Source organism: Lepidothrix coronata, unplaced genomic scaffold (assembly GCF_001604755.1).
Source record: "Lepidothrix coronata isolate B3197 unplaced genomic scaffold, Lepidothrix_coronata-1.0 Scaffold37, whole genome shotgun sequence".
Taxonomy (NCBI): Eukaryota; Metazoa; Chordata; class Aves; order Passeriformes; family Pipridae; genus Lepidothrix; species Lepidothrix coronata.
Window position 1 is genome coordinate 7,487,266 of NW_016690217.1, and position 26,547 is coordinate 7,513,812.

General features: G+C 36.8%; 1 protein-coding gene across 1 annotated transcript in view; it reads left to right on the top strand.

Annotated features, from left to right (window-relative positions):
* Positions 1–26,547, top strand: part of ADGRV1 (adhesion G protein-coupled receptor V1) — a 272,818-nt gene that overhangs the window by 229,609 nt on the left and 16,662 nt on the right. The window contains exon 93 of the mRNA XM_017812706.1: positions 4,822–4,943. Within this exon, the coding sequence (XP_017668195.1) occupies positions 4,822–4,943 (122 nt within the window). The remainder of the gene's footprint in view (positions 1–4,821; positions 4,944–26,547) is intronic.

The following is a 26,547-nucleotide window of genomic DNA, read 5'->3' on the forward strand; positions in this document are numbered from 1 at the left end:
TCTATCCTATGAGCAGAGAGTTTGTTGTTACTCACACTAGAGGGGACTCCCGTGTAGTTTTGTTACCAAGAGCAGAATAACAATGCTGGGTTTCACCATATGTGTCTAACAGAAAACATTTCCTCTTTGGTAGCTGCAAAGAGGATCTGTTTGTAGAAAGATAAATATTTTCTTGGAAAACTAAGGGATATAGTTGGGAGTTTTTTCTACAAAGAATGCCAACTCTGCCTCTGGTGTACTTGTTCAGAGATAGGATTGAGTTTGCTGAAAGAGTCTAAGTTTGTATTGGTTCCATTTACCAGCCTTTGAGCAAACATGTTCTGTTGGCTGACTGTTCAGCTGTATACAGAAACTACCTTCTCAAAAGTTTGCCTTGACAGGAGCCAAGTTAGAAGCATGCATTGGATAAACAGCCTCTAAGTTAACTAATATTTTAGTTTGCAACAAGAAAGACTGCTTTTGGTGGAAATCAGGTGGTATAAAGCATGATTGTTATATTTGATTGAAGCAACAGGAGATTGAGATAGGCATGTGGAAGGAATGGTGTTTTTTCTTGACAGTCCTAATATGCAAATACAGAAATTGGAGATTAATAAGACAGCAATCAAATATACGTATTTTATTTTTAACGGTTTGCTAACCTTCCATAATTTCATGGAAATATTTGAAAACATAACAGAGCAATTTTAATTGAAAATTCACCTCCATTTTTTTCTGATAACTCTTTTGTGAATAGATGAGCTTCATTTATTGAATGAATATTGAACTGGCATAATTTTCATGCCCTATCCATAAATATGCAGTAGAACTTACCTGAGTCAGATATCATAATTGTAAAAGTGCCAGAATTAATGTAAAGGTAAAAACTTTATGTTGCCAAAATAGAACTTCATGAAGAATGCCTTAGATATTTAGCTGTAAAATTTTAACTACCCTCTTGCATGTTCTTTCATATAAGCTTCTTTAATATAAAATCATAAAGTGGTTTGCACTAGAAGAGACCTTAAACATCATCTATATCCAGTTCCCAAATATATTTATTGCCTTAGCAGTGTGGAATTCCTGGTCATGACAGAACATGCTGGATGGTCCACCTATACCTACTAGCATCTGATCTTCTCAAGAAACAAATAAGCCTACAAAATGCAAGTGCAGAACATTCCAAACATGGTTCTGTGCTCAGGAAATGATGCTGAGGACAGGGCTTTTGATTGCAAGTGAGAATGTATGTGTAAACATGCAGTTACATGTCTTCCCTATCTTGTGATATATATGCTAAAGTCTTTCTATTGAATTATAAGACATATATAATGTATCTAAAGAATCAAAGGAACAGTAAATTGCAGGAATGCTTTCATCTTGAGATGACAATATGCACCTAGAAATCAAGAACCAGATGTTGGCTACTTCTGAACTAAAAGTTATGTACAGTATTCACAATATTCATCACACATATTGGATATAATATTTTAATCTTTATAGTGCTCCAGGAGCTTTTCTTTTTTTGTAATTAGGAGAAAAAAAAAATCTTTGCCTCCAAATTTTTTACAAATACAGTTAGGACAAAATGCACAAGCATAATTAGAAGCTGAAATAAAGAACTAAGATCCGAATTAGATAATAACTTAAATGCATCAACTGCACTTACATAATTTAGATTCGTTGCACTGTGCTTTACATGTCCAAATTAGCTTTTTTCCTTTGAAGAAATCTGCAGGAGCGAGTTAATTGCATGAGTTATGACTGTATAGTTGCAAATTTAGTAGTCATTTAATTTTACATAGTGAATCTAAATAATTTTATTATGTAGAGATAAGTAGGTTCAAATTTTTCTTTCTTTTTTTTTTCCTGTGATTTGCTGTTGTTCTGGGATTTGCCATGTTCCCTGAATAACTATAATAGCATAAGCTATAATAAGGTGTCTGATTTTTTTCATTTGATTATGCCATAAAGTGCCATAAAGATGTATGAGAAAGTTTGCCAAAAACCTGAGATTTAATGGAAAGATTAGAGAGGCCAATCTTCTATGATTTTGTAGTAGTGATGATGTATTCTTTATGCTTAATGGGAAGTGTGCTTTTCTTTTAGGAGGTATCTTTTAACTTCAAAATTTCCTTGCCAAAAGCAGCAGCAGATCAAAAAATATAAGTTAACCAAAAATAATATTCTAACAGGTTTGTTGCTTCCTATTTCTACAAATTACCAATGAACAATTTTGTCCAGTTGGATTTCATGGATATTTACCTACCAGCTTTCTGACCTTCAATATCAGATACTGTTCAATTTAACATTACCAATATGGAATCAGAGATTTGGTCATGAGTTACTGATTGCATGTTGGTGGTGGTGGCCTTTTCTTTTTTGAACTTTATGAAAGAAATCTGTTTTTTTTTTTTTTTTTTGTTGCAAAGTCCCATTACCAGTATATTGCTTCTGTGAAGCAATATATTCTCCCCAGTCATCTGGGAAAAATTGTTTGTAAAGATCTTTCAGGTTTTGCAGTAGGTATTCATGTCTAGCCAAGAACTATTAAAGCAATTAAATTTGCATTATCAGTTTAACAACCTAAGGAGAAGACACATAGTAAATATTTATAGGTAAACTCAGAAAATCATTAAAGCTGTACTATTTAATTTCTTCATTTTTTGACTTTCCTATTTATAGAAAAAAAATGAAACACAATGACCAACAGTGATGAGAATACAGACATTTGGATACACTATGAAAACACAGTTTATTCTTTATTTTCCACAGTTAAATCCTGTAGATGTTTGCTGCAAAGACACACTCTGCGTTACACTTTAGAACATTAATATTATTTAATAATTTGCAGTTTTATTAATTTCTATTTGATTTAGCATTTTTCACTGCTCAGAGGCATTGTCCTGGAGGATTTTATCTATAATATCAGATGTGGAAGGAAAGAAGAAAACCTTCAGGTAGCCTACTTGACATTTTTATATTGAAGCAGACAATACATAAAGTTAAGGAGTAGTTCTAACTCCACAGACAGAAGAAACAGAAAATTGACAATTTCGGAGTACAAAGTATAATTTAGGGAGTAGGTGCACTGCCTGTTGCTTAAATAAAACCTTCCATCATTCCTGGTACTAAAAAATGGTGTGATAGCTATGTTGAAAAATTGTGGACCAGCGCAGTTTGGTTATTTAATACTCAACAGAACTTCTTGACAGTGTTTCAGTTACGTCACAGTGATGCTGAGCTGACTGCTCCAGGCCAGTCTTATCTGCTCAGATTTATCCAAGTAGACTAGAGGTAACCGCTTGCACTGGGACTTAAAGTCCTGTCAGTTAAGGTTCATCTGCTTAGAATCACCCTTTGAGTTAGTGTGTGGGGGGGCTGTTGGTTTTATTTTCATATTAAGAAAACTGCAAATAATTAGACTGTCTGTTTTGGTTCATACCAAGCCTATTTATTGGCGTCCCATTCCTTTGTGCAATTTTACAAACTTTAAAGTATTTGTTGCTTATTTTCTGATATGTTTATTCTAGTTATTGAGCTTTTGTTTGATCAAAATACAACAAATTATCTTAATAAAATGGGTGAAGAGAATTCAAACAGCTGAGGCTTTAAATACTGCCAGAGTTTCAACTCTGTATTAACTCTTTACAGTACTGATAATGAAACAATTGTTACCAATAAAGTAATATTGTCATAAATTTTACCAATATGTTGCAAAAAGCAGGCATCTTTACACTTTTTCTTGTTAAAATGTTATGTTTATGTGACTTTGGGAGTCCTTTAGCAATTTTGTTTAATACTGTACAAATAGTAAGTGCCTTCTAGGTGTAAGCCAAAGCCAAACTGCTGTTCCTGGAACGATGCCTGTCAAAAGCACGTCTCCACTCTTTGCTGATGCTGCATGAGTAATGCAGGGAGGGGCAATACCTGGCCAAGCACCTCTGCCTCCGAGGTGTGCAGACCTGACAAACATGGACTTTGAGTTCTGCTGCAAACACAGTCAACACAGGGGGCTGGCTTCTGTCAGTGGGAGGAACGTGTGCAGGCAAAAACTAACTTCTGCTTTCCTTTTGGCGAACTTTGTCCATACTGGCAGATATCTTCCTGACAGCATTCCTGAAATCTTTTATGCTGTAAATACAGTAGAGAATATAAAATGCAGCTGTATGTGTGGGTGCTGCTTAAAGAGAGATTCTGCATGTATTTTTGAAGGTGAATGAAGTTAACTACTTCAAAGTCTGTCTTGGGGAGTTCCTTGACTGAGTGGAGGTTGTCACTTTAAGTTTTATGGGGTCAGCTGCATTCTTATGTTTGACTTGAAGGGGAAAGTAACAACAAATCAAAGAATAAGCTATTCCTATAATTTCAATGTAATTCTATATGTGGCCAGAGTTGGGGCAGTTTATGTATCCATAATAATTTTCTTCTATTCCCTTTCCTTTCAATTCTTAGAAATACATTTCCTCTCAAAATTTTCAGAGCTTGCCAAGAGCTCTTCCATGCTTCTTCCAAGTTCTGCATATTTTCCAACTCCAAGTGTGCTCTTCCCACCTGCAAAGCACCCATGCCTGGTTTGCTGAGCTGGGCTGTGACCCCATGCCCCTCACATCTCTCAGTCTACTTTTCATGCCCTTCTGCTGGTCTCTTGATGTTGAGATGGAGTCCCAAAAGCCCTGGGACCCCCACCCAACTAGGGCAGGAGAGGGGCTGCCCATCACTGGAGAACAAGCTCCAAGGTTTGCCAGAGACAGCAAAAAAACTGGGTCCTGTGTCAGTAATGCTTTAAAAAGTGTTTTTCTCAGGGCACACCAGCTGAAATGCTGTGTTTGTGGTTTACAGAGATCCCCTTGGTCTTGTACCTCTTTGCCCTGATTTCCATCACCTGGCTGTGGGGAGGACTGCACATGGCTTACCAGCAGCTCTGGATGCTGGTCTTCTTCATCATCTTCAACAGCCTGCAGGTAAGAGCCTGTTGCCTCAATATTCCTGCAGACCTGGAGGGCTTCTCCTCTATTCATGTTTGTCATTTTGACTTCACCAGCTGAATGACATCCAGTAATACACTGTGACACAGTGAAAGTGTTAATTATGCATTCTCTTTATTTCCCAAATTGACATAAGGAATGCATATTAAAGCAAGGGATGCATTGTTTTGAAACAATAGCAATGTAATTGCAATAAATTGAATTTCATAGCTGCTACACTGGGAAAGAAAATTGCTTGCTTCTGTATGTAAAGTCTTACTGAGATAATTATGGCAGTAAAACTAAAATATCTGCAGCCTTTGTAAAAGCACTGAGTATTTTCTGTATCTGTTAACTCTAATTAAAAAAAATAGCAAATATTTTAGATTATATAGACCTAATACTGAATTTTTTCCATTGTGAGACGGGAGCCTTGAGGCTTGGTTTTCCTCAATACAGCATATGTATTGGTAAAGCAAAGATCTTTTATTGAAAAAGGAAACAAATATAAATTAGAAGTTGAACAGTAGTTATAAAAAATGTAAATAGCCCGTTGCAAAATTTTACACATATAAATGCTTCCACTGGGCTCACTACTACATTGCATACTACACTTTGCAGAATTGTTTATGGAATAGAGGTTAGTATATCACAGATGAGAAATGCCTCTGATGTCTGAAAACAGTGAAATTAGGAGGAACTTCAAAAATATATATCAAAACTTTTGGTGGGCAAATTCTTCTGCCCTCCAATATGCCCCTCTTATATTTTTGTAACAGAAATGTCTGTTTATTATTTTCCAATATTAAAAATCTTTATAAACCATCAAATAAAAATTATTTTAAAAATAGTATTTTCACAAAATAAGTTAATTTTATTTTTTCATTCAAAAGGTGGGAGTTTCCTTAAGAAGTATTGAAATATTTTCAAAATGTACATCTCAAACATAAATTCTTTTTTTATAAATTGAGCAAAAAAGTGTACCTTATTCTCCTTGTAACACATTTGATTATTCTGTATATAGTGTCATTTAACTGTTCTATATACATTGACATATATTGGCTCTGCTTCACTGATAGATATGGTCTTTTTTGTATTAGGATGAATTAATTATCAATTAATTTGGCTTCTGCCTTAATGATGGTTCCTAATAGCTGAATGATAGTTCCTAATATCTGGGAAATATAGTAGATTACAATGGACTTGCAGAAGGTAATATAGCATCTCTGTTCAAATTACATCAGTACTGATCTTCCACATCAAAAGGAGAAACCTGTTATTTTTGATGTTCCTAATCCTAGAGAATTTGTAAAACCTCAAGTATAAAACACACAGTCCCTTATTGAAAGGAGATGTTAAAATTGCAAATGCATAATCTCTTCCTGCTTATTATTTTAAACTAAAACATGCAGGTCTGGAGCTCCAACTGAAACAGTAGTAAACAAAAACTTTTATTTCCAGCTATGAGAAGCTTGATAACTTATAGTCCATGTTTTAAAAACATGTTTATCCTTTAATGGGAGTTTTATGATATAATAGGACAGCATCCACTACCTTTTATAACTATTTACATGATATTTCTTAAAGTATAAAATTACCATACATTTTTAAAAAAAAGATAGCTTTTTAGTGTTGAGTAACCTGAAAGAAGTTGAAAAAAAATAGAGTAGCTCTTGCACAGTACTAGAGTTTTTAAATTTGTTTGTCTTAGTAGATGATTGCCTTCAGTGCTTTGTAAATCTCTATAAAACAAGTTAAAAAACATTTCCTGGAACACCCCCCCATTTTAAATAACTGTCCCATGTACATTATTCTCCTCTTTTAAAGTTAGAATTTATCTAATCAGGAAACGAAAAAACTGATGTCTGGTTCAGGTGACCAGACATGTAGCATGAAAGGAAAAATAGGGAAGAAACAAGATGAAGTCTGTAAATTTCCTTAATCTATGCTTTTCATAAATAACCAGATAAACAAATGAACTTATTTAGAAAAAATATCTATGCAAAGTGCTTGTGTAGAAGAAAATTGTGTATTACAAATACTGAAAAAACAAGTGGTTTGCTGTAGGCAGCTGCAGCTTCATAAAGCTTTTTCAGACTGTGTTCCCACTGAGGAGGGGTTGGTCTCCGGGGACACACACTCCCTGCTGAGGATCATTCTGACCTGCAGGCTCTGCAGAGCCAGGTTTATCCAGCTTGTGGACAGTCATGTCCAGTGTCCTTTGAAGATTTAGTCTCTCTCTCTCTCTGTTTGTGATTGGGAAAGGAAATGGGGACTTAAGAGTGGATAACACATTTTCATAACAGTGTCAATAGAAACATCTCATTCTATGTCTTTATCAGCTCTCAGAATTCATAGTGATTGTTAAAATTAGGTGGTTTTTTTCTGCAATGAAAGGTGGTTTTACCATTCATTGGTGGGCATTTCTGTCATACAACATGCCCTGTTTCAGCTGAAAAGCAATTCAGTGTTCATTAAGAGCTTTTTCACAACAGAAGAGAGAACATGAAATAATTTACAAGAAGCAGAGAGCTGCTTCCCTGCTGCTCAGGAGCTATGGACTGTGTAACAAAACAGAACGTGACCCATTAAAATCTGTTGCATCTCAAAATGGGTTCAGTGCAGGAGACTGAAAGGACACTGAATGTTATCCATTGTATTTGTTTAGCCTTATGACATGCATTTCCTAGGAAATGCACTTGCTAGAAAAATCATCCACTAAGGACAAATAGTTTCCAAGCACTTCCTGTGGGAAATGGTTCCCATCAGAGACAAGTTTATAGTACAAGCTATTCTAGTGGATGCAGGGGAAAGCAACCCTTTCCCTGTAATTTCAGGAATAAATATTCAAAGGGATGTATGGAAGAGCAATAATTGATTTACAAAATAAAAAGTACATTGAGACAAGCATGAAAGGAAAATAATAAGAAGCATGTTTGGGATATCTGATATTGTGAGTTCCTTCGCAGTATGTTCCTAATTATCCTATCCACACAGCATCTGCGCTGTAGAAACATACTCCATGCTCTCATGCAAAAAGCCTTGGTTCCTTATCTTTTCACTTGCAAAACAGAAAGAAACCTTCTTTCTTAACATAGGATTGTCATCATGGATTTATTCACAAAATATTTATTTGCTGGGGTCAGGAGGAAAGCGGAAGCTTCTGTCTTAAGTACTTCTCTCTGAAGGCTGGGATTTCACAAGCTGGTTTGCATGTGCCAGAGCTGTCCCAGTGATTGACATGTTTTTCATGCCATTAGGGGAGTGTTTCTGGTTTGTGCAGCTGACGTTGTCAGCAGCATGTTTGTGTTCAGTGGATCCAAAGTTCAGGGCAGTGGGTGGATCTCTTCCCATTGTTTGCGGAGGGGTAGAGATGAGGCTTCAGACGCATTCTCAGGCTGTTCTCTCCAGCTGACTTAATATAATCTTGATTTTTCTTTGCCTGTGTTTCCACTGTGCTGCACACCTCTGTCCTTTATAATTTAGAGTGCATTTACACTGCAAACAGCAAGGTATTAAATATCCCATAGCTACCCCGTCACGGTTTCCTGTACCTTGTGCTAAGCCCCACCACACTCTTCTCTGAGCAATAAATTAATTAATTTTTTTAATAAGTAATTTTGAATAAAAACTCTATTCCTATGAAATACTGAAATATTATCCATCAATAGTATTAAAATTCCAAGCAATTTATATCAGGAGAAAAGTAAATTGTAACTGAGAGGTATCCCATTATTAACTACAGTATTTAAAAAATCCAGTGTATTATTTTGGATGATGCAGATAAGGGTTAAATGACTTTGTGTGTTCTGTGTTTGAGCACACCAGGATGACTCATGCCCACGTAGTAAGCATCAGTGTTACATGTGAAATACTTCTTCCCAAGAAACACAGGAAAAGTCTAGAAGTAAGAGTTGATTCGTGGTTTTCCAAACTGGGCGAATGGACTGACTTGCCTAATACAAAATTTTGAAAAGTCAACTTATTTGTAGTGGATTACAGTAAGAGGTGTTTCAGAATATATATATTATTCTGAAATAATATAACATATAAGGAATATCTGAAAAGCCTTTGGTAGCTTTAACAAGAAATATGGGCATACAGAAAACAAGTGAACAGGTGCACATCCAAACCTGACATTGAGTGGAGAAAATGTGATTCACAAAACTTCATTAGTTGAAATAGCAGGGTGAAACCAGAATGAGAGCAAAGGCTAGCTTTAGAAAAGGAGGTAAAACAGTGAAGAAAGCTAGTAGATTTGTAGATACCTACAATACAGGAAATATAGGAATCGAATACCCTATTTAAGGAACAGCAGAAAATAAATATGATAAGAGAAATCAATACAGCACAGTTTTAGAAGCAAAAAAAAAGAAAAGTTAAAAAATACCACATATTGTGATAGTAAGAAGACAGTAGAGAGTAAGTTATTGCATTATGTTGTACAGGGAAGAATATAAACAAGAGTATGCAGTTTATAAAGCTTATGCCAGCACCAGTTTCAAATGAAATATGTATTTCTTCCTAGAACATACTGTTTAACTCTGAAATGTAGTCAGGGGTCACAGAGCAGGCCACTGCTATAAATAGGCTCACTTCCTGTTTCTTACGGCATCTTCCTAAAGCGTCTACTCTGGTGAATCAGAGGTGGACTAGAAGATCCCATGCAATGGTTCTGATAATCAAAGCTACCAAAAAGTAAACAAAATCCAGTACTAGACAGAGATGAGATGGGAGTAAATGTGGTGGGTTTTAAAAGGCTGCCTACAGATTTTGCAAAAAGTGGTGCCATACTGCAGATAAGCCTGACAAAATGCAATGAAGGCATCATAGTAATGCCAAAATAAGTTGAACTACAAGCAGAATATCAACAAACGCACATATGTGTGTTCAAGTAGCTATAGTCCAAGCAATACGAAATCTTTTTCTGTCAGCTGTGGGGATAAACAAAACACAGTTAAACACAGCTCAAAGAATTCATACACTGCCCCAGAAGCAAAATAAAATACACATCCAAAGCAAGCACTGCATTTTGACATCTGTGCAGTAAAGCAGATTTTATGCTGTTTCTGGAGGTTTGAATTCTTACCTGGAAGAAAAGACAACAGTATATTAAGTACTGTTTATTTATTTAATAATTAAACAAAAAAGCAGTAGGAAAAGAAGTTATTTTTGTTAAAGTAAAAAACTGTGAAACTTTGTTCAGGTTGTAAATTTTTTTTAAAGTAAAAATAACTAAAATAAAGCTTATAACTTTTTGATATGTCACACCTTTTGACATCATCAGGTAAAATTCTGGGATGTAATCCTGATTGGACAGTACATTGGTATGCATTATACATACAAACATACAAAACTGTCCAAGAGACTTGATTATTCAGTGAATCACAACAATGCAATGTTCAGTTTTATATCCCTTTCTCTATGTTTATGACTTCCTTCTTAAAGAAGAATGCTCAGTGTTCCTAGTTACCACCTGAAATGTACTCTAACACCCTTTTTCCTGTAATTATTTCTGAAATTATGGTAAAAGATTCCATTTAGCTATTCAAGTCCTTACATAATGGACCCAAATTCAGTTTATAGCTGGAGACAAAACAAAGAAAAAAGTGTGTGGTGTCAGGTAAACATAGGAAGCATTGTTAGGATAGAACTAAATATCTCTTAAATATACAGGAAAAATTTATGTCAGAAGAGAGTAGCTTGTATGTAAAGCTGTGTTTTTAGTGATGAAAGTATGCAGAATAATGCATAGTAAAACTTCAAATAGTGTGCAGTGAAAGAGTGTACTGATGTGGGCTTTGTTTTACTGGATTTTCAACCAATCATCACTCAAAAACATTTAGACTTCTCAGTCACTGACGTAAAATAGAAAAATGTGACTAGAATGTATTTTTTAAAAAACAAATATGGTAATTACATAACATTTTACGTCTTTCAGTGCCTAAAAAATTCCTTCATACATTCTTGAAGAACTTTACATTAAGAATATATTTGAGAAAAAAATCTCTAAATACCAATTTTTTGAAGTAGAAGATGACAAAGCAGTTTGCAGCCTGGAAGGTGCAAGTAATGGCCAGAATTATGTACTACATAACAAATAGGAAATGCAACTGTGGCGTGTACTGCTGCAATCAGTGGAACATGGCCACTGAAAAGGACTTCTAATTAAGTGTGTTCTTTTCTTCTTTCACATCTGTTGTTAAGAGTTGACTTCTCTTGTTGTAGTGAATAGAATAAAAACAAGTTGGTTTACTATCTGTAATAAATCATCTGCCTTTTATTTTGCATTGCTTCCAGTCTCTTTGTGTCACCATAAATAGCTTTTTTTTTTCTTTTTTTCTTTCTTTCTTTTTTTCAATAACCCAGGTATTAGGGAGGGTTTCAAACATACTGAAGCCTGAAAACCATGACACCATTAAAAGCTTAACAAAACCCAATATTTATTACCAAGAGGTGGCCAACAAAACGAACAAACACAAAAAGGAGGAATGAGGAGAGAAATAAGCCCCCAGCACGACCTCCCCAGTTACCCAGCTGTTGCCCATAAAGTTATCTTACCGACCTAGCATGCCTATAATTACCCAGAGCAGAAGCTGCATCCTTGGAGAGTCAGTAAGTTCACAAACTGGCAGGCGTCCCCGCCAAAGGCAACGTTGTCCTTGGTGTGAAGTTACCTCCCTTCCAAGAAAGCACTACCTACTTTTATACAATTAACTGAGTGACCACAACCTCCCAGGTGTGGCCAGCACTGCCCAGCCAGAGGCCCTCAGTCCCACCCCCTATTATGTAAGTGCGTCTCTTCTGCGCACGTGTGAGAACTTTGGAAATCCCCTAACGCACGCGCAGTGTGCTTTGGGGGTCTTTTCTAATTGAGTTGGGGGTCGAGCCTTCCTCCCCTCCTCATCACTTTCTCCTTCAAGCGGCCTTGGAGGACAACCAGCCAATCACAGAACACCAATTAAAACAGTTTATACAGAGGTTCTCCCTCCAAGGACAAATTCACTGTTTTATGAGTGAACTTGGCAGAGAGAATATAAACTACTGCTGGTGGCTGGGGCCAAACACAGACCAAAAGTATCAGCATAAATTCACCCTGGTACACCAGGTGAAAGAAGTATTTTGGTATAATAATGTAAAATCAGTATCTTTTTTTCCTTTAAATCCAGACTACTAATTTGTGTACCATTATTTCAAGACCATTAATTGGTGGGGCTGAAAGGGATTGATCCGAAAGTGCTGAAAGATCTGGCCATGTGGTTGTTAGCCTATTTTTGAAAATTATGGTGACTGAAGATAAGCATGGTGGCAAGTAAAAGGATAGCATTACTCTCAAATTTTAAGAAGGTAGAGCATAACTTCAAGAAATTTGGGGCTGACAGTGCTAGGGAAAATGGAATTCATCTTGGAAATAAGGTAAAGCACATTCAGATTGTACCAGGAGGAATTTAGCCAACAGACTGAATTATCATGTGTGTCAACTCATAGCTAGCGAAGCCACACATTGAATACTCCATCCAGTTTTGGAGTATCCATTTCATGAGACATGTGAAGAAACTGGTGAGGGTCCAGGGGAAGGTCCACAGTGGTCAGAGGCCTGGATGGAGCACATATCCTTTTAACAATGCCTGAAGGAACAGACTTTAGCCTTCAGAAGGTTTATTTAGTCACGTGAGGAGGACAGCAATGGAAAATATAATATCAGCATACAAATATTTGGAAGGTAGTTAAAAAGTTACATTGTCATACACTTCTGCTTTCTTGATAGCACCAGGTAACAACAGCAAGGGCACATGGCTGCAAGCTGTTGCATGGAAGGTTCAGACTGGATATCAGGAAAAATAATTCACTAGAAGGAGGTATGGAACTAGACCTGTTTCCTAGAGATGTTTGGAATCTTCACTTTTGCAGGGTTTTAAAGTTCAGGTAGGCAAGGTGATACAGACCCAATCAATGGACTGACACTCTCAGTTGACTGAATGGCCTCCCAAGGGCCCATCTAGTCAGTTTTCCTCTGGTTCTATGATTTGATATGTGGACAGTTTATCCTCAACCCATTCATTGTGATAGACAAACACCCCCATGGTACCCGAGGTCATCAGTTTTTAAGGAAGCACTGAATATTATGGAGCTAATGATAAACCTCCAAAACTCGGAAACTGTATAGATGAGAAAGTTTAGATAAGACATTAGCCATCTTTGGAGCAGGGGATTTGGTTTCTCATGTTTCAGCACTACAGGGTGGTCTCTGTGCATATATGTCTTCCTGCTGAACGTCATTATGTTACGGAGACTGATCTGAATGTTTCTGAGAAATAAATGCGTGTGAAGTTTTAATAGCCTCTAGGAAAAGAACCATTCCCTTTTCTTCCACCCACACATTTCCTGCACAAGAACCCTCTGTGTTGTACAAGCCTGATGTTTCAGCAGTATGAGGAGGATGTTTTCTCCTTTTCTTCCTAATAAATACAGATGAAGCCTTGTTCAGGGAATTGTAAAGTTCATGTTAAAAAAAATATTTTCCTTATTTTATGTGCTGCTTCAGTGGACTCCAGGCAACTACTGCAGAAAAAGTAAATAGCGTTACTGATTTTATCTCTCGTAGTTTCATTATTACTCAACATATTAATGACATGCAAGTTTAGCAGAAACCATGATAAGCTAAAATGTCATTCTGAAGTGACACTGAAATAACTGGAATTCAGTAAAGATTGCCTTAATTGACTTTTTTTTCCTTGAAATACTGTATGCAACATAAAGACCTCTTTGTCTTTAATTTTATCCTTGACATAGAATACATTTTAAACAGGTGTTACTTCTGGAACTTGTTTAGATTTTTATAATGTTTTCCATCTGATGAGTGTGGAATCAATATGAGTTAAAGGAACATCACTGAGCCTTGATTTGTAGATGACTTTTTGAGAGAGAAGAGGACAGAAAGGGGTATGAAAAATGTGTACAAACTGGGAAAAATAAAGTCCGATCAGTTAAGTCCTTAGAGAATCAAATCTCATGCCCCTTATAGAATAGTGCATAAAAAACCCTCCCTCATGTGGGTAAAATGGTTACTGCATACAGCAACCAGTGTGAGTTCAGAAGGAGTTCCAAACTTAAAAAAAATACAGACCATTTAACAAGTTTTCTCATCTAGACACAGTTGAAATATCTTGAAACCATCAGTGAAATCAGTCTTTGGCAGCTTCTCCTAACAACACTTTAAAAAAGCATTTGTGCTATTAATCTGTATGCACATAAACAATAAATGCTTTTTTGCCAGTGAGGACAGAGCAATTCTCTAAGTACAGTTGATAATGATTTTTCTATCCTAGGAATTAAGGAACTAGAAGTTGTCCAAACCAGGACAGAGTTAGCCTAAAAGAAACTCTTCAATGGATTCTTTTTAGAAGTGCTTTCTTCCAAACAAGTGTTGTTGTGGGCTCTGTAGGTCACATCAAGACTAAAGAGGAGGTAGTTGCCAAAAGAAACAGTGACTCTGTAACACAGTGACATGATACGGAAATAGTTTCCCTTTAACTCAAAAGTGGTTTGGAATAGAATAAGCAAAGAATCTTTGATTAAGGCGAGTAGACTTCTATACATCGGAAAAACCTTTTTGTGCCACAACATTGGTTCAGTTACATATTCTATACTAAATATATTTTGATTCTGACAACTAAAAGCCCATTGGTTAGATATCAGTTTTACAGTTAAAGATCAGATACTTAAAAGTAAAATCTGGCTTGGATATAGTGAAGTTAGCATACTAATCCAAGCCATTATCTGCTAACCTAGACAAAAGAAAAGCACGAAATCTGTTCAACTCATAGGCAGGTATTTGAATACAGTTTTGCAACAAAATTGGAGGAGCAAAGGGAAAAATATGGTTAAAATAAAATGGGAAAAGTGTAAAAAAATAGTAATATTGCAGCTTGATAATAATCTTCACTTGAATTTTCATTATGAGCATGGCAGAAAAATGCTAATACAGTTTTTCGATTACACAGATTTAGGTATTACTGGTTATTCAGAGGACTGATGTATCCTCCACAATGAAATGGATGATTTTTAGTCTGTGGAATGACTTAATAGTAATTATATGATATCCAACAACACTAAGTGCAGAATTATGCACTAAGATACTGATAGTGAAAAAATTTCTGCTGTAAGTTGAGAAGTTATATATAAACAAGAAATAGAAACTGGGATGAGTGTATTACTTTATCTCAGGACAAATGCAAATCAGCAGTATAATACAGAAGGAAGCAAATGTGACACTAACATTGTACCCAACAGTAACTTGAATGCCATTATAAAAGGTACTGGTGATGCATTATTTGGGATCCTCTGGATCCATTTCTGAGTCCATTGGTCCAAAAAATTAATTATGTATATGGTAGGAATAGAAAAATACAGTATTAAATGGTGATCAGGGATTTGGAAATTTTATTTCTGAAGCCTGAAAGTATTTCACATGTTATCTATTATCTACTGTCTGTGTGCATGCTGACCTAGCAGCCATATAATCACACTAGAGTCATCTTGCATGCAAAACAATATATCTTAATTTTTTTAGAGACCTCAGTCTGTTTTCAGAGTTTACTCTGACTAAGAAGAACTCTTTGAGTTCCAACACCTCAGTTCTGTTCAGGAGGCAATGTGGTGTGAGGGTACAGAGCATCTTTCAAAGTTACATTCAGTTTTTCTGCAACTACTAGCATGGGCAGAGCCCTTCCCAAATCTTCGTTCACAAAGCCTAGCCATGATGATGATGATGATGACTAGCACAGTGCTCTGACACCCGAGATTTGTAAGGGCAAACAGTTAAACATCCAACCTGCTCATAAACACTGAGTGTGGCTGTGATCTCATACATTCTTTGAGATTTTCAGTATTTCCTTCTGTTAACAAAAGGTCCATGAATTTAAGGAACGTGTTAACTGTACTGTTGTAAATTAATTTCAAAGTCAGTTTGTTTGAAAGTATGTAAATGTAATGTGGCAAGTGTTTTCTTTTTGTGTTGAATTTTGGTGATGGATTTTTTCCTCCAAAGGAATGTGTCAACAGTTAAATGTGAGATCTGAGTATAACTGCTTAGTAGTAACTTTCTCAGGAGCTTTCTAATGGATGTGAGGACTGCAAATCATTTGGGTCTGGAAGGAGTTGAGCAACTGTGAAGCTGGAGCTAACCACAGTTGGATGAAAATCACTAAATTATGTTTTCTTTATTTTGAGCAAAATGTCAAGTATTGCTTTTTTGCCTTTGCCTTTACAAAGGTCAATTGGATTTAGAAAAAGCACCAAATCTACTTGTACTGTCAGCTGATTGTTTGTTTAAATCTCCAGATATGTTGTTTTGCTGTTACAACAGAGTCGTGAAGAGTTTTAGTGACAAAGATCCTCAATTGCAAAACTGGGAACCACACTGACATTTTTTCTTTTTTCTTTCTATATCCTCTCAAAGGAGATTGAGTAGAAGCCTTAGTTTTGAGGGGGCTATCATCTAATTTCCTGTATGTGGGTGTGTGCAAGTGTGAGTAAGTAAAGCACATAATCTACTGGAGAATGTGACTGTGCTTTAAAAAATGTGAAACAGTGAAGCAGGGTAAAAATTGTGACACATTCTTAAATAGTCTCAGATATTCTGCATAGCTAGTGGCATATTTTGAAATTTCCGTATTTCTTATGCACCCATCACCCTCTGGGATTAATCTTTTGAGTTCCAGAAAAGAGAAAATGGGCATTTTAATATACATAGTGATTCCTTTTCTCAGTGGAGCAGAGCTCTTGCACGACCTTTTTCTTATTCCTGGCTTCTGAAAGATAATAAGATAAGAGTGATTCTCACCATGAAGACTGCTGATTTCCTGTAAAGCTTTGTTATTTTCACACTACCTTTTTTGTAACCCCCTGTTATTAGCCAGGTAGGCCAACTTATGTGACAGAAATTTTTTACTTCATAAAAGGTGTATGTACTTACAGATCTACTTTCAATTCTGTAGCTTCATTTTCTTCAGTGAACAGAAAAGGGTTGGTCATACTCCCCACCTGTAGACATCTAATTTAATGCACTGATTTCCAAAGGCTTTTTATATGATCTGTAAAGAGGGAAATGTGATTCCAGAGGATGCTTCACCAGACATGTAAGGTTCCTGCTTTCACTTAGTATAGCATTTCAGTATTTAGACTCAGAGATTTCATCCCAAAGACAACTCTCTCCTTAAGCACCTGCTTTTGTCCACTTCTGCATGGGTTTTAAAAAAATAAAATCTAGACGTTGCCTATGTAGAGAAAGAAAATCTGCAATCACCCATCCCAGTGTTTGTTTGCCTATATCAGAATCATTTTTCATTTTTCCCTAAGAAATAGGTAATCTAGAAGGAGAAACAAATAATTTGTATCTACATTTCCACGGGGCCTTTGCTTTGCAGATAAATACAGCATAGATGTCCTTCGTGAAGGCTACAGTAGTATAGGAGGAAGTGAGGCCATGGAGTCATGATGAGATTTTTGGTTCACTTGAAGGTTTTTTAAAAGAACCAGTGTAGAAATACTCTAAAAAGTCATTTATCCACGATCTAGATGTGTGTGCTGAATTTTGTCTGAAGTTATTATCCCAATCCCTTGAAAAACAATATAATTGTCCTACTTGCTTTTGAAAACCAACTGAGAAAGTATCCTTAGGGCAGCTGTTACAAAATTTTAGAAATATTTAAATTAATGAAAATTTTGATACTTTTTCATCTCAGAAAATATTTGTAGAAAACCACATCTTACTTGGTGTATTTGGACAAACTTGCTGAAATTTGAAAGTATGGATACAAAAAATTGAGAAATTCAGTATTATCACTACCATAATATAAATTTTAAGTTCATATGTTGTAAAGAAACTTCAGAGAATGTACAGTGAGTCGTTTTCTGCTTATGCAAATCATTACGATAGGATACAATGATACAAAATGATACAAAACTGAGTTTAAATTATTTTTATTTACTATCTTTGTTTTGTAGTTTACTTAGCCTGTGGGTAGCCATGTCTGTTCTGCAGCAGCATAAATTACCATCCTGTCAATCTTCAGATATGAGAATTATCATCTTATTATAGATGGCTGGAATAAAAACATGGGAAGATAAATGACTTTTATGGGGCCAGCATATTTGCTAATGTAGGAAGCAAGCTTAATGGCTCCTACATTCCAGGTTTGTGCTTAGTTCAATAAAACCACATTACACCAATCTCTCAGTCTGTATTGCCACAAGTATGTTTTTTTGAATGGATTGTATATTCTAAATGGAAGCCAAATTTAGTGCTACTAAAGCATTAAATCCTTGTAACAGTAGAAAGTAGAAGGAGCTTTGGGATAAATGATTATCAGGACAATTTAAATAAAGACCCTCCTCTTCCTGGAAACATCTCTTTTTGGATTGCTTCAGATTTCCACCCTAATTTCCATTGACAAATAGCATTAACACACACTGTTTAGCCACTTTGTTAACACGGTTTGGCTTAGTGTGTAAAAATGATTTGTAATAGCTGAAATACCTAGCATAGACCAGAAGAAAATAAGGCAATACTTAACACCAAGTTACTTAACACCAAATGGTGTCAACTGCATCTGGAAATTTCTTCTTGCACTGTACAAATACAAAACCTGCACAAATAAAAGATAAATAAATAAAACCGAATAAATTCCACAAGCATATTTATAGCCTTCTGACAGTAATGTGATTTCTGTGTGTTACTTGCATAGACTGGACCACCTAGTGCATGAAAAGATTATTTTTATTAACTTTATTCACATAAAAGCCCTTATGCTGTATACCACAGCTTTTCAAAACACTGTTTAAGTAGATGTTAAATGGTCCAGTAATTTTTTTAATAAAACCAAGAATCAGTCATCATGTCAGTACTCAAAGACTTTGTGTAGAGGATAGAAATGTCATGCAGTTTAGGATTTAGATGTGTTTTGTAGGTTGCTTCATCCTATCCCACTGAGTAATCTCATCACCAGCACTGCCGAGCCAGAGGATCAGGAGTTACTTTCATAGGCCCATACATATCTTTACTGCTTTCTTCATTCATTTGCTGACCCCAGAAAGGCAACAGGGCAAAAATAATCCTAGGAAAAGAGAAAGGTGTAAGGTTACTGTATCCCCTTCTCCTAAATGGTAAAATTAAACTCATACCATGTTCTATGAGATCCTTTCACTAGAATGCTGGAAAAAAAATCTTGATTTCAATGTCCTAACAAGGTCTTTTCATTGAAAGTGAAGCCTTTCATTTATCACATTGCATAAATACTGAAAAGATGTAAGGGTATTTATTTGTTTTCTTTACAAAAAAAATGTCAGTGCATCTATAAAATGTGAGTGCTGGATTTTGGGGCTGTCATTTGAAATGCATGTGCTACATGATATGGCACAGATAATCTTAGACATGGGCTATAGCCCATCTGCTTTGGAGCCAAGAGTGATATAACAGTCAACAGAGATGCAGAGATAGGGAGAATAAGGGTGAGGGGAAAAACTCCCAAACTTAGGCTCAGCAAATTTATCGACCTTACTCTGCCACACCACTGCTGACCTGGGTCCTCCATCTCACGCTCAGGTAATGACTCCACCTACCCTCTTCCTTAGTGGCCTTTGGATTGGTCATGTTTTGGCTTGTGCTGTATTTTGGTTTGTATTAAAACTCTTCACTTTCATAGGTATGATTAAAATTTGCTAAATAACAGGCACTTTGGTAAGTGCTTTTTTGCACAAAATCTGTTAATGTCCAACAGGTTGAACTGTAGTTATCACAACAATCACTCCACAAAGACTGAACTCACTGCAAAATATAACAGTCAGGCCTATACCATATATTAATGATTTATTGATCCATTAGAAACTATGAATAAATAGAACCTTGGAAAAGATTCTGCCAGTCCTCTCAGAATTAGTAGTAGTTAATGATTACACCTGCTAAGAGTCCATTTGCCAAGTATAAAAATGCCTTTCATGGGTGACATTCTTGCATAGGCCAATGTATTACCAACAATTTTATGGTTTTATTTTGGTTTTGGGTTTTGGTTTGGGTTTTGTTTGTTTGTTTGTTTGTTTGTTTTTTGTTTGTTTGGGGTTTTTTTGTTTGTTTATTTTTTAAGTAGCAGCTTGCATACTGGATTTTATTATAGTATTTGCATATGGAAGCTGAAGTGCTATATGTGTGATACTCATATGTGAAATGAAATCATAGGGTCTAATTCCTTTCCTGTTACTATCAGCAAAGTTTGGAAAGATTGCTACTATCAATACTTTTTTCTATTTTTCTGCTAGATTCCTTTAAAATAAAGAAATCCACTTCAGCCTTCATTCATTCAATTTCTGCAGTGAGGCATAATATAACTAAATTGTGACACAAAGTAAATACATTTTTTGCCATAATTTATATTGGTGTGATTTTCATTTTGTGTTTATAATTTTTAATGAAGGAAAGAGACCTGTGTCAGCATCTTTGCCACAAATTTGTCTTCTAGTAATGTAATTTTGCCTCTAATTTTACGCTTAGTTTTGCATCTAGTAATTTGTTGCCCATGAACCTTAACCTAATGCAGTGAGTTCAGTTACAACTAACTGAATGCATATGCTTTGAGTAGCTCTATATCTAAATTCAGAGGTAGGTCTGTGCGGAGCTGTTACCTAATGCCTAGGGTGGAAGTTCGTCTGAATGTTAAAACTTGCCTTTCTTGTTGAGGCCGTTCAGAGAACAATTGTACCTGTTCCTGTTTTATCCATATTAAATTACCTTTGTAGCTACCTAGTTATACAGTTTTATATATATAGTTATAGATAATTATGGGTAAACACAAATTAAAATATAATTCTGTGACCCAGAAAATATTTGTTATGTCTTAGACAGCACAGACATCACCTTAACAAAACCCTTACAGGCTGTTGTAGATTTGAAAGACTGCTAAGGAGAAATGTGAAGTGACTGTGAGCTGTGTGGTGAGAGAAGCTGTGGTTTTACACAGAGAGGGCTTGGAGAAACTGGCTTATATGGCTTCAGGAGTGTCATTATGTTACATTACATTGAAGTTTTCTGATTGAGCCTGCAACAAGAACTACTGTCCTGGTGGTGGTGGAGGCACTGTGCCCAGCATAGGAGCAGAGAAAGCGGAAGCCTGCTCAGGTTCTTACCCTTCCCACTGTCTTCACTGGAATGGGGTGGTGAACATCACCCTATGGATTTCTGCATTCATTAAATTATATTAATTACTGTAATTATTAATTACATGAAATGACACTGCCACACCAGGCAGACTTCCAGTACTTACCTATATAGGTGGTTTTATATAACATTATGTTTGATCTGCTTAACATAAAATTGCTTCAAAATCTACCTGCCTGGCAAAGTTTCCCTGTCTCACTTCAGAGTTTCTTACTAATTCCCTCAGGAAATTGCTTTGACATCTTACAAGGCTTTTCATTACTTACTTATCAGCTCATCTTCTCAGCTAACTTCTGCAAGGAGCCAAAATGCTTCTGTGAACACCTGAGCATTCACAGTCTGGAGGTGGAAGCCTAGTTAGGTCAGCATTCCCCATCTGGTCTGACCTGTAAGTACCTCTAGGCTTGTGGGGCTCACCCCTGCATGCTGGCCGTGCTCTACAGGCAGAGCCAGTGCTGCCTTGGGACTGTGTGGAGGAGCGAGGCTGGAGTTCTTTTTCCCAGCTCTGACTGGTGGAGGGAAAACCGCAGAACTGGTAGCTGCTCCGCTGCCACTAGGAACAGGAAAGTGCAAAGGAAGTCAAAAAGCACCAGAGTAAAACAAAAAAACCCCAACTGAAGTGCTTCCTCCAGCCATGCACTTTCCTCTTGACTCCCCATGCAGCTCTGGAGCTGGCAGCTGTCTGTATTTGCTTGCATTGGACTTGCCATGCAGCTTAGGCAGCTCTGTCAAACACTTTGAGTGGTTTTGCCATGGGAAAACATGATTCTACAGAGCCAGCAGTTATTGCCATACAAGGGTGCTGGAAAAGAATAGAAGTTTTCTGCAGCCCTGACACAAAGTGGGAAACCTCAAAAAGACATTTATTCCATGCTAAGTAATTGGAAAATCTATGCTAACATAAGAAAACAACCGGTGAGAAGTTTATTGCTTTGAAAAATGGGTGAAAGTCTATCCTTCAACAGCTCCTATAATTTTTGACTCTGAAGAAATGCTCCACAGATAGCAGGAATGGGTCACAGAGCAGGTCATATCCAAATCCTTGTGTTTAGTGCTGCAAACATGTCTTAGGTCACTTCTGACATTAATCCATTGGAGAGAATTTCCAAGAAGGAAAGTAACTTTTTGGTTTTCAAGTACAAGGAGAGCCACCAGTTTTAATATGCATTTCATGACTTACACTATCTGTTGCTGAAAATGGGTAGAGCTGCATTATTGCAAAGTTCGATAAATACACCAAAGCAGCAAATGTTCCAGTTGCTTACTTTGGAAATACATATTTGTGTCTATATATCCTTTGATGACACATTGGTATGCATTGATATACCATCTAGAGTTTTATTAGCAGAATAAAGAACTAAATACTATATATAGTATAAAATATTTTTTAATTCTATATACTGTGTTATATAGGCCATTACTCTCCCAAATGTTGTTCTTGTCTTAGAAATGCAGAGTCTGTCTGAGCCTACTTAGAAAGCCCTGGTAGAAATTTTCGTGCCATTGATTTTTTCTGTTAAAAAAAAAGAAAACTTGTAACCCACAAATGGAAATTCTAGAAAGCTTCAGATCTTACCCCACATGGAGTAATGCCTGCGGTTCTGATGCCCCCAACATAAGGACATGGAACTGTTGGAGCAAGTCCAGAGGAGGACATGAGATTGATAAGAGGACTGGAGTACCTCCACTGTGAAGGAAACAGGCTGATAGAGATGTGGCTATTCAGCCCAGAAAAGAGAAGGTTGGGTGGAGCCCTCATAGCAAATTTCCAGTATCTGAAGGGGGCCTATAGGGAAACCAGAGAGGGACTCTTCATCGGGGACTGTAAAGCCAGGACAAGGAATAGTGGTACAAATTGAAAGAGAGAGAATTTAGATTATGTATTAGGAAGAAATTTTTCACTGGGATGGTGGTGAGACACTATCAGGTTGTCCAAGGAAGTTATGGGTGACCCAACCCTGGCAGTTTCAAGGCCAGGTTGGATAAGGCCTCGAGCAACCTGGTTTGGTGGGAGGTGTCCTTGCCGATGGCAGGGGGCTTTGGGATTAGATGATCTTTAAGGTCCATTCCAACCCCCTAACATTCTATCATTCTATCATTCTATGATCAAATCCATATTTAATATGAGTTTGTTTTTTATTTTACTCTGAGAAACACTACCTATGAAAAGAGATCTCAAGTAGTCTCTTGAGGTACTCCCTATTCTCTCCTTGTACAGACTGGGAACAAGGAGGGGCAGAGGAAAATCAGCTCATTATCTCAAGCCAGAAAGCGTATGATTTTGATGACAGAGCCAAATTATACCTCCAGCTACTCTTGTTCACCTGCTTGTCAGATATGGAAGGACATCTAATCTTTGTCCTCATTTTTGCCCATGTTTCCCTTTCTTGAAAAGTATACCTATCCAAAACAGTTTTAGCTTCCTGCTTTATAAATAAGACTTGTGTTCTGCTGTCCCTGAAGCTGTGGAAAGACGGTAAATATCTATAGTAATTTTCATTAAAATCAAGGGAAGTAGGAAGTGTAAACTGCTGACAGTTCCTGTGAATATCACTTAATAGCAAAGCCTGCTATACAAGACCTCTACTTCTGAGATAATCAGTTATCTGCTAAAATTGCTTCTGTAGTAATTTACTCATCTGTTATTCTGGGTGTAAAAAGCATTAAAAAATCATTGTAAGGTATTTGCTGAGGTCAGTTTTAACTAACGGGTGGTTGAAGATGGTGAGACTTTGGTTCCTTACAGCACTTTGTGTCTGTAGCGCTCTAATTGGCTGCAGCATCCTGAAAAGGTTTTCCAAGTAGTCAGAGAATGCTGGAGTGTACAATCACCTTATTCCCACCAGTCTTGTCCTAAAACACCCAAGCAGAAGATGAAAAGTAATCATATCAGTTATCCACAACCCTTCAGTTCCATCCAAGACAGTTTTTTGAAAGTTCCTTGTATTTATGGCTTCTGAAGTTTCACAGTTCATGTTACAATTCTTCATGGCACTACAGTGAAATAAATACAGCTAAATAAATAATCCATCCAATTTCTCTGTCAGACATCACAGAGTAACAGGAAATAAAGAGACAACAGTAAGCATAAGAAAGATTATGACACTGAAAGAATTCCTTAAGGATGACAAATGTTGTTATAACAATAACTTCTAACTGTACTTAACTGTTTGAGATTTTCTGTAATACCATGTAACAGTTCAGCAATAAACACAAAGTTAGCTTCTCTCTTTTGACTCTTCCTGTCCACCAGTGCCTACTTTCATTTCCCTGTTTCTTTTATCTCTGTGTATTTATCGTGGTCTAGTGGTTAAGGTGCAGGACTCTCACCGCTGCGACCCGGGTTCGATTCCCGGCCCCCCGGGCAGATGGAGCTCGTCAGCCCTGTAAGGCAATCCATCTAAGAGAAGGTCACTCTAAACAAACCGACGTTCTGAGACCCTCACTGCCACTGTCCAAGCGTGCTTGGCCCCAGCAGATGAACCTCAGGATTAAAGGGTGGGCTCAGTTCAGCGCACGCTGTGTCTCACCTAAAAAATCCACTGCGCAGGCTCGAAGGGTTAATGACCTTTCCCAAATCTTCGCTCGCGAAGACTGGCCATTATACATAGGACAGAAATTACTGCTTTAACAAAAAATAACAATAGAAAGAATAATGTGCTGCAGGAATAGCACTTTATTTGACTTTTGTTTGGGAAGGTTGGCCTGAATGTATTTTTTTCAATTGCTTCCTTCCCTCTTGAGCTTTCAGCTTGCTTTCAGGTATAACTAGAGAATTATCTGGTCTGAAACTGTTAGTCCGGGATTCTCTTGAACTAGGGCCAGAGGCAGCAAAGGCTTTATTCATCCACCTTTTCTTCTCTGTTTGAGAAGGAAATAAAAGCAGTAGTAGATGTAGGTTGTAAGGTGTGTGCTAAAACATAGGGTTATAAATGTTTACCCTGGAAAGCAAGTATGAGAGTAAATGTCTGAAAAATTTTGTGAAGCATATGTGCAAATTCATGACCTCTGATATTTCTAGGTCTTTACAGAGAATGCATCTGAAAAATAACCTGAGAAATAACCTTATTATGTTTGGTCTTCCTGTTTATTCTTTTCTAGTGTAAGGTTCATCAGTCTGTTTTTCACGGTATGTGATCTGGTTGCTTTCTCCTACCAAAGTGGTCCTCCATATAGGACAAGGCACAAGAGGACCTCAAGGGATGCTGTCTTCAGTTCCTGTTGCCTGTGCAGGGAAGAAAAAAAAAAAAGGCAGAGGGGAAAAATCCATGGGCAAATAAATGGGGCAGAGATGGGGAACAATGGGGTGCTAGTCTAGTTTGTCTGCTATTGACTGTTCTTGACTTCCTGCCACCACATGTGGTTGGTGAGATTTGCTGAATCTGACAGAGGTCTGTAACAAGGGGCTGCAGCTAGAGGTGCGGGGGAGAGTTGGAAGCTGCTTCTGCATGCTGGCTCTGCCATATTTGCTCTCCACTTGTCCCACTGTTAGTACCTTTGGTCTTGAACTCAGATCTTACTCAGTATTTCTTTCTTCCTCAGCTAAGCTGAAATACAAAAATAGGACTTTCTTGATATTTCCAGTATGACTACATTGGAAGGAAGTGACAGAATCTTATTCTAGCCCAATCTGCACATCTGGCAAGTTCAGCTAAGCCTCTGTATTTTCAGTACATCTTCAAGCTGAACACCTCTCTTAAAATTTGAATCTGTGCTCTTAAAACAAACAACAACAACCAACCAAAAAAAAGAGCCAACCCCTACCCCCTATAAAAATAAAACTCCCCAAAACCTTTTCCACCACTGAACTGACAGTGCTGAAAACAGAAGTACAAATAGTTGTATGGGAGTAGCTACAAGTGTGCTGAGAGCTATGCAAAATATTTATAGTGATTCCTGAGTATCCAAGCAAATCCGATTTTTAAAGATGTGCCAAAGTGTGTGAACTTTTCAGGTAAGCCTTAGCCAAGTTTAGACTAAATCTGAGCTGAGTGTAGTTTGCCAAAACAGATTTATGGCTTTGGCTTTAGGTAGAAGTTGCAAGATTCAGCATGGTGTTGGCATAGCTGGTTCTGCATAAAAAGAAACTTGGCAGGTTAGATTGAAGTTTCCTGTGTTATATTAATATTAGGAGAACTTATTAATAAAGCAGAAAGCGCAGTATTCTTTTCATTATTACAGATTATACCTGTAACCTGTGTATCTGAGGAATTAAAACTTTACAAAAAAAAAAAAAAAAAAGAAAGCACTGAAAATAACTATATTTCAGGGAAAACCTGAAAATGCATTGTTAATTTAATGATATATATTAATTATACTTTTATTCATTCCATTTGTTACGGTGGCTTCTGTGCTTGTGTATGTGTGTATGTGGTGGCAATTGACTGGTTC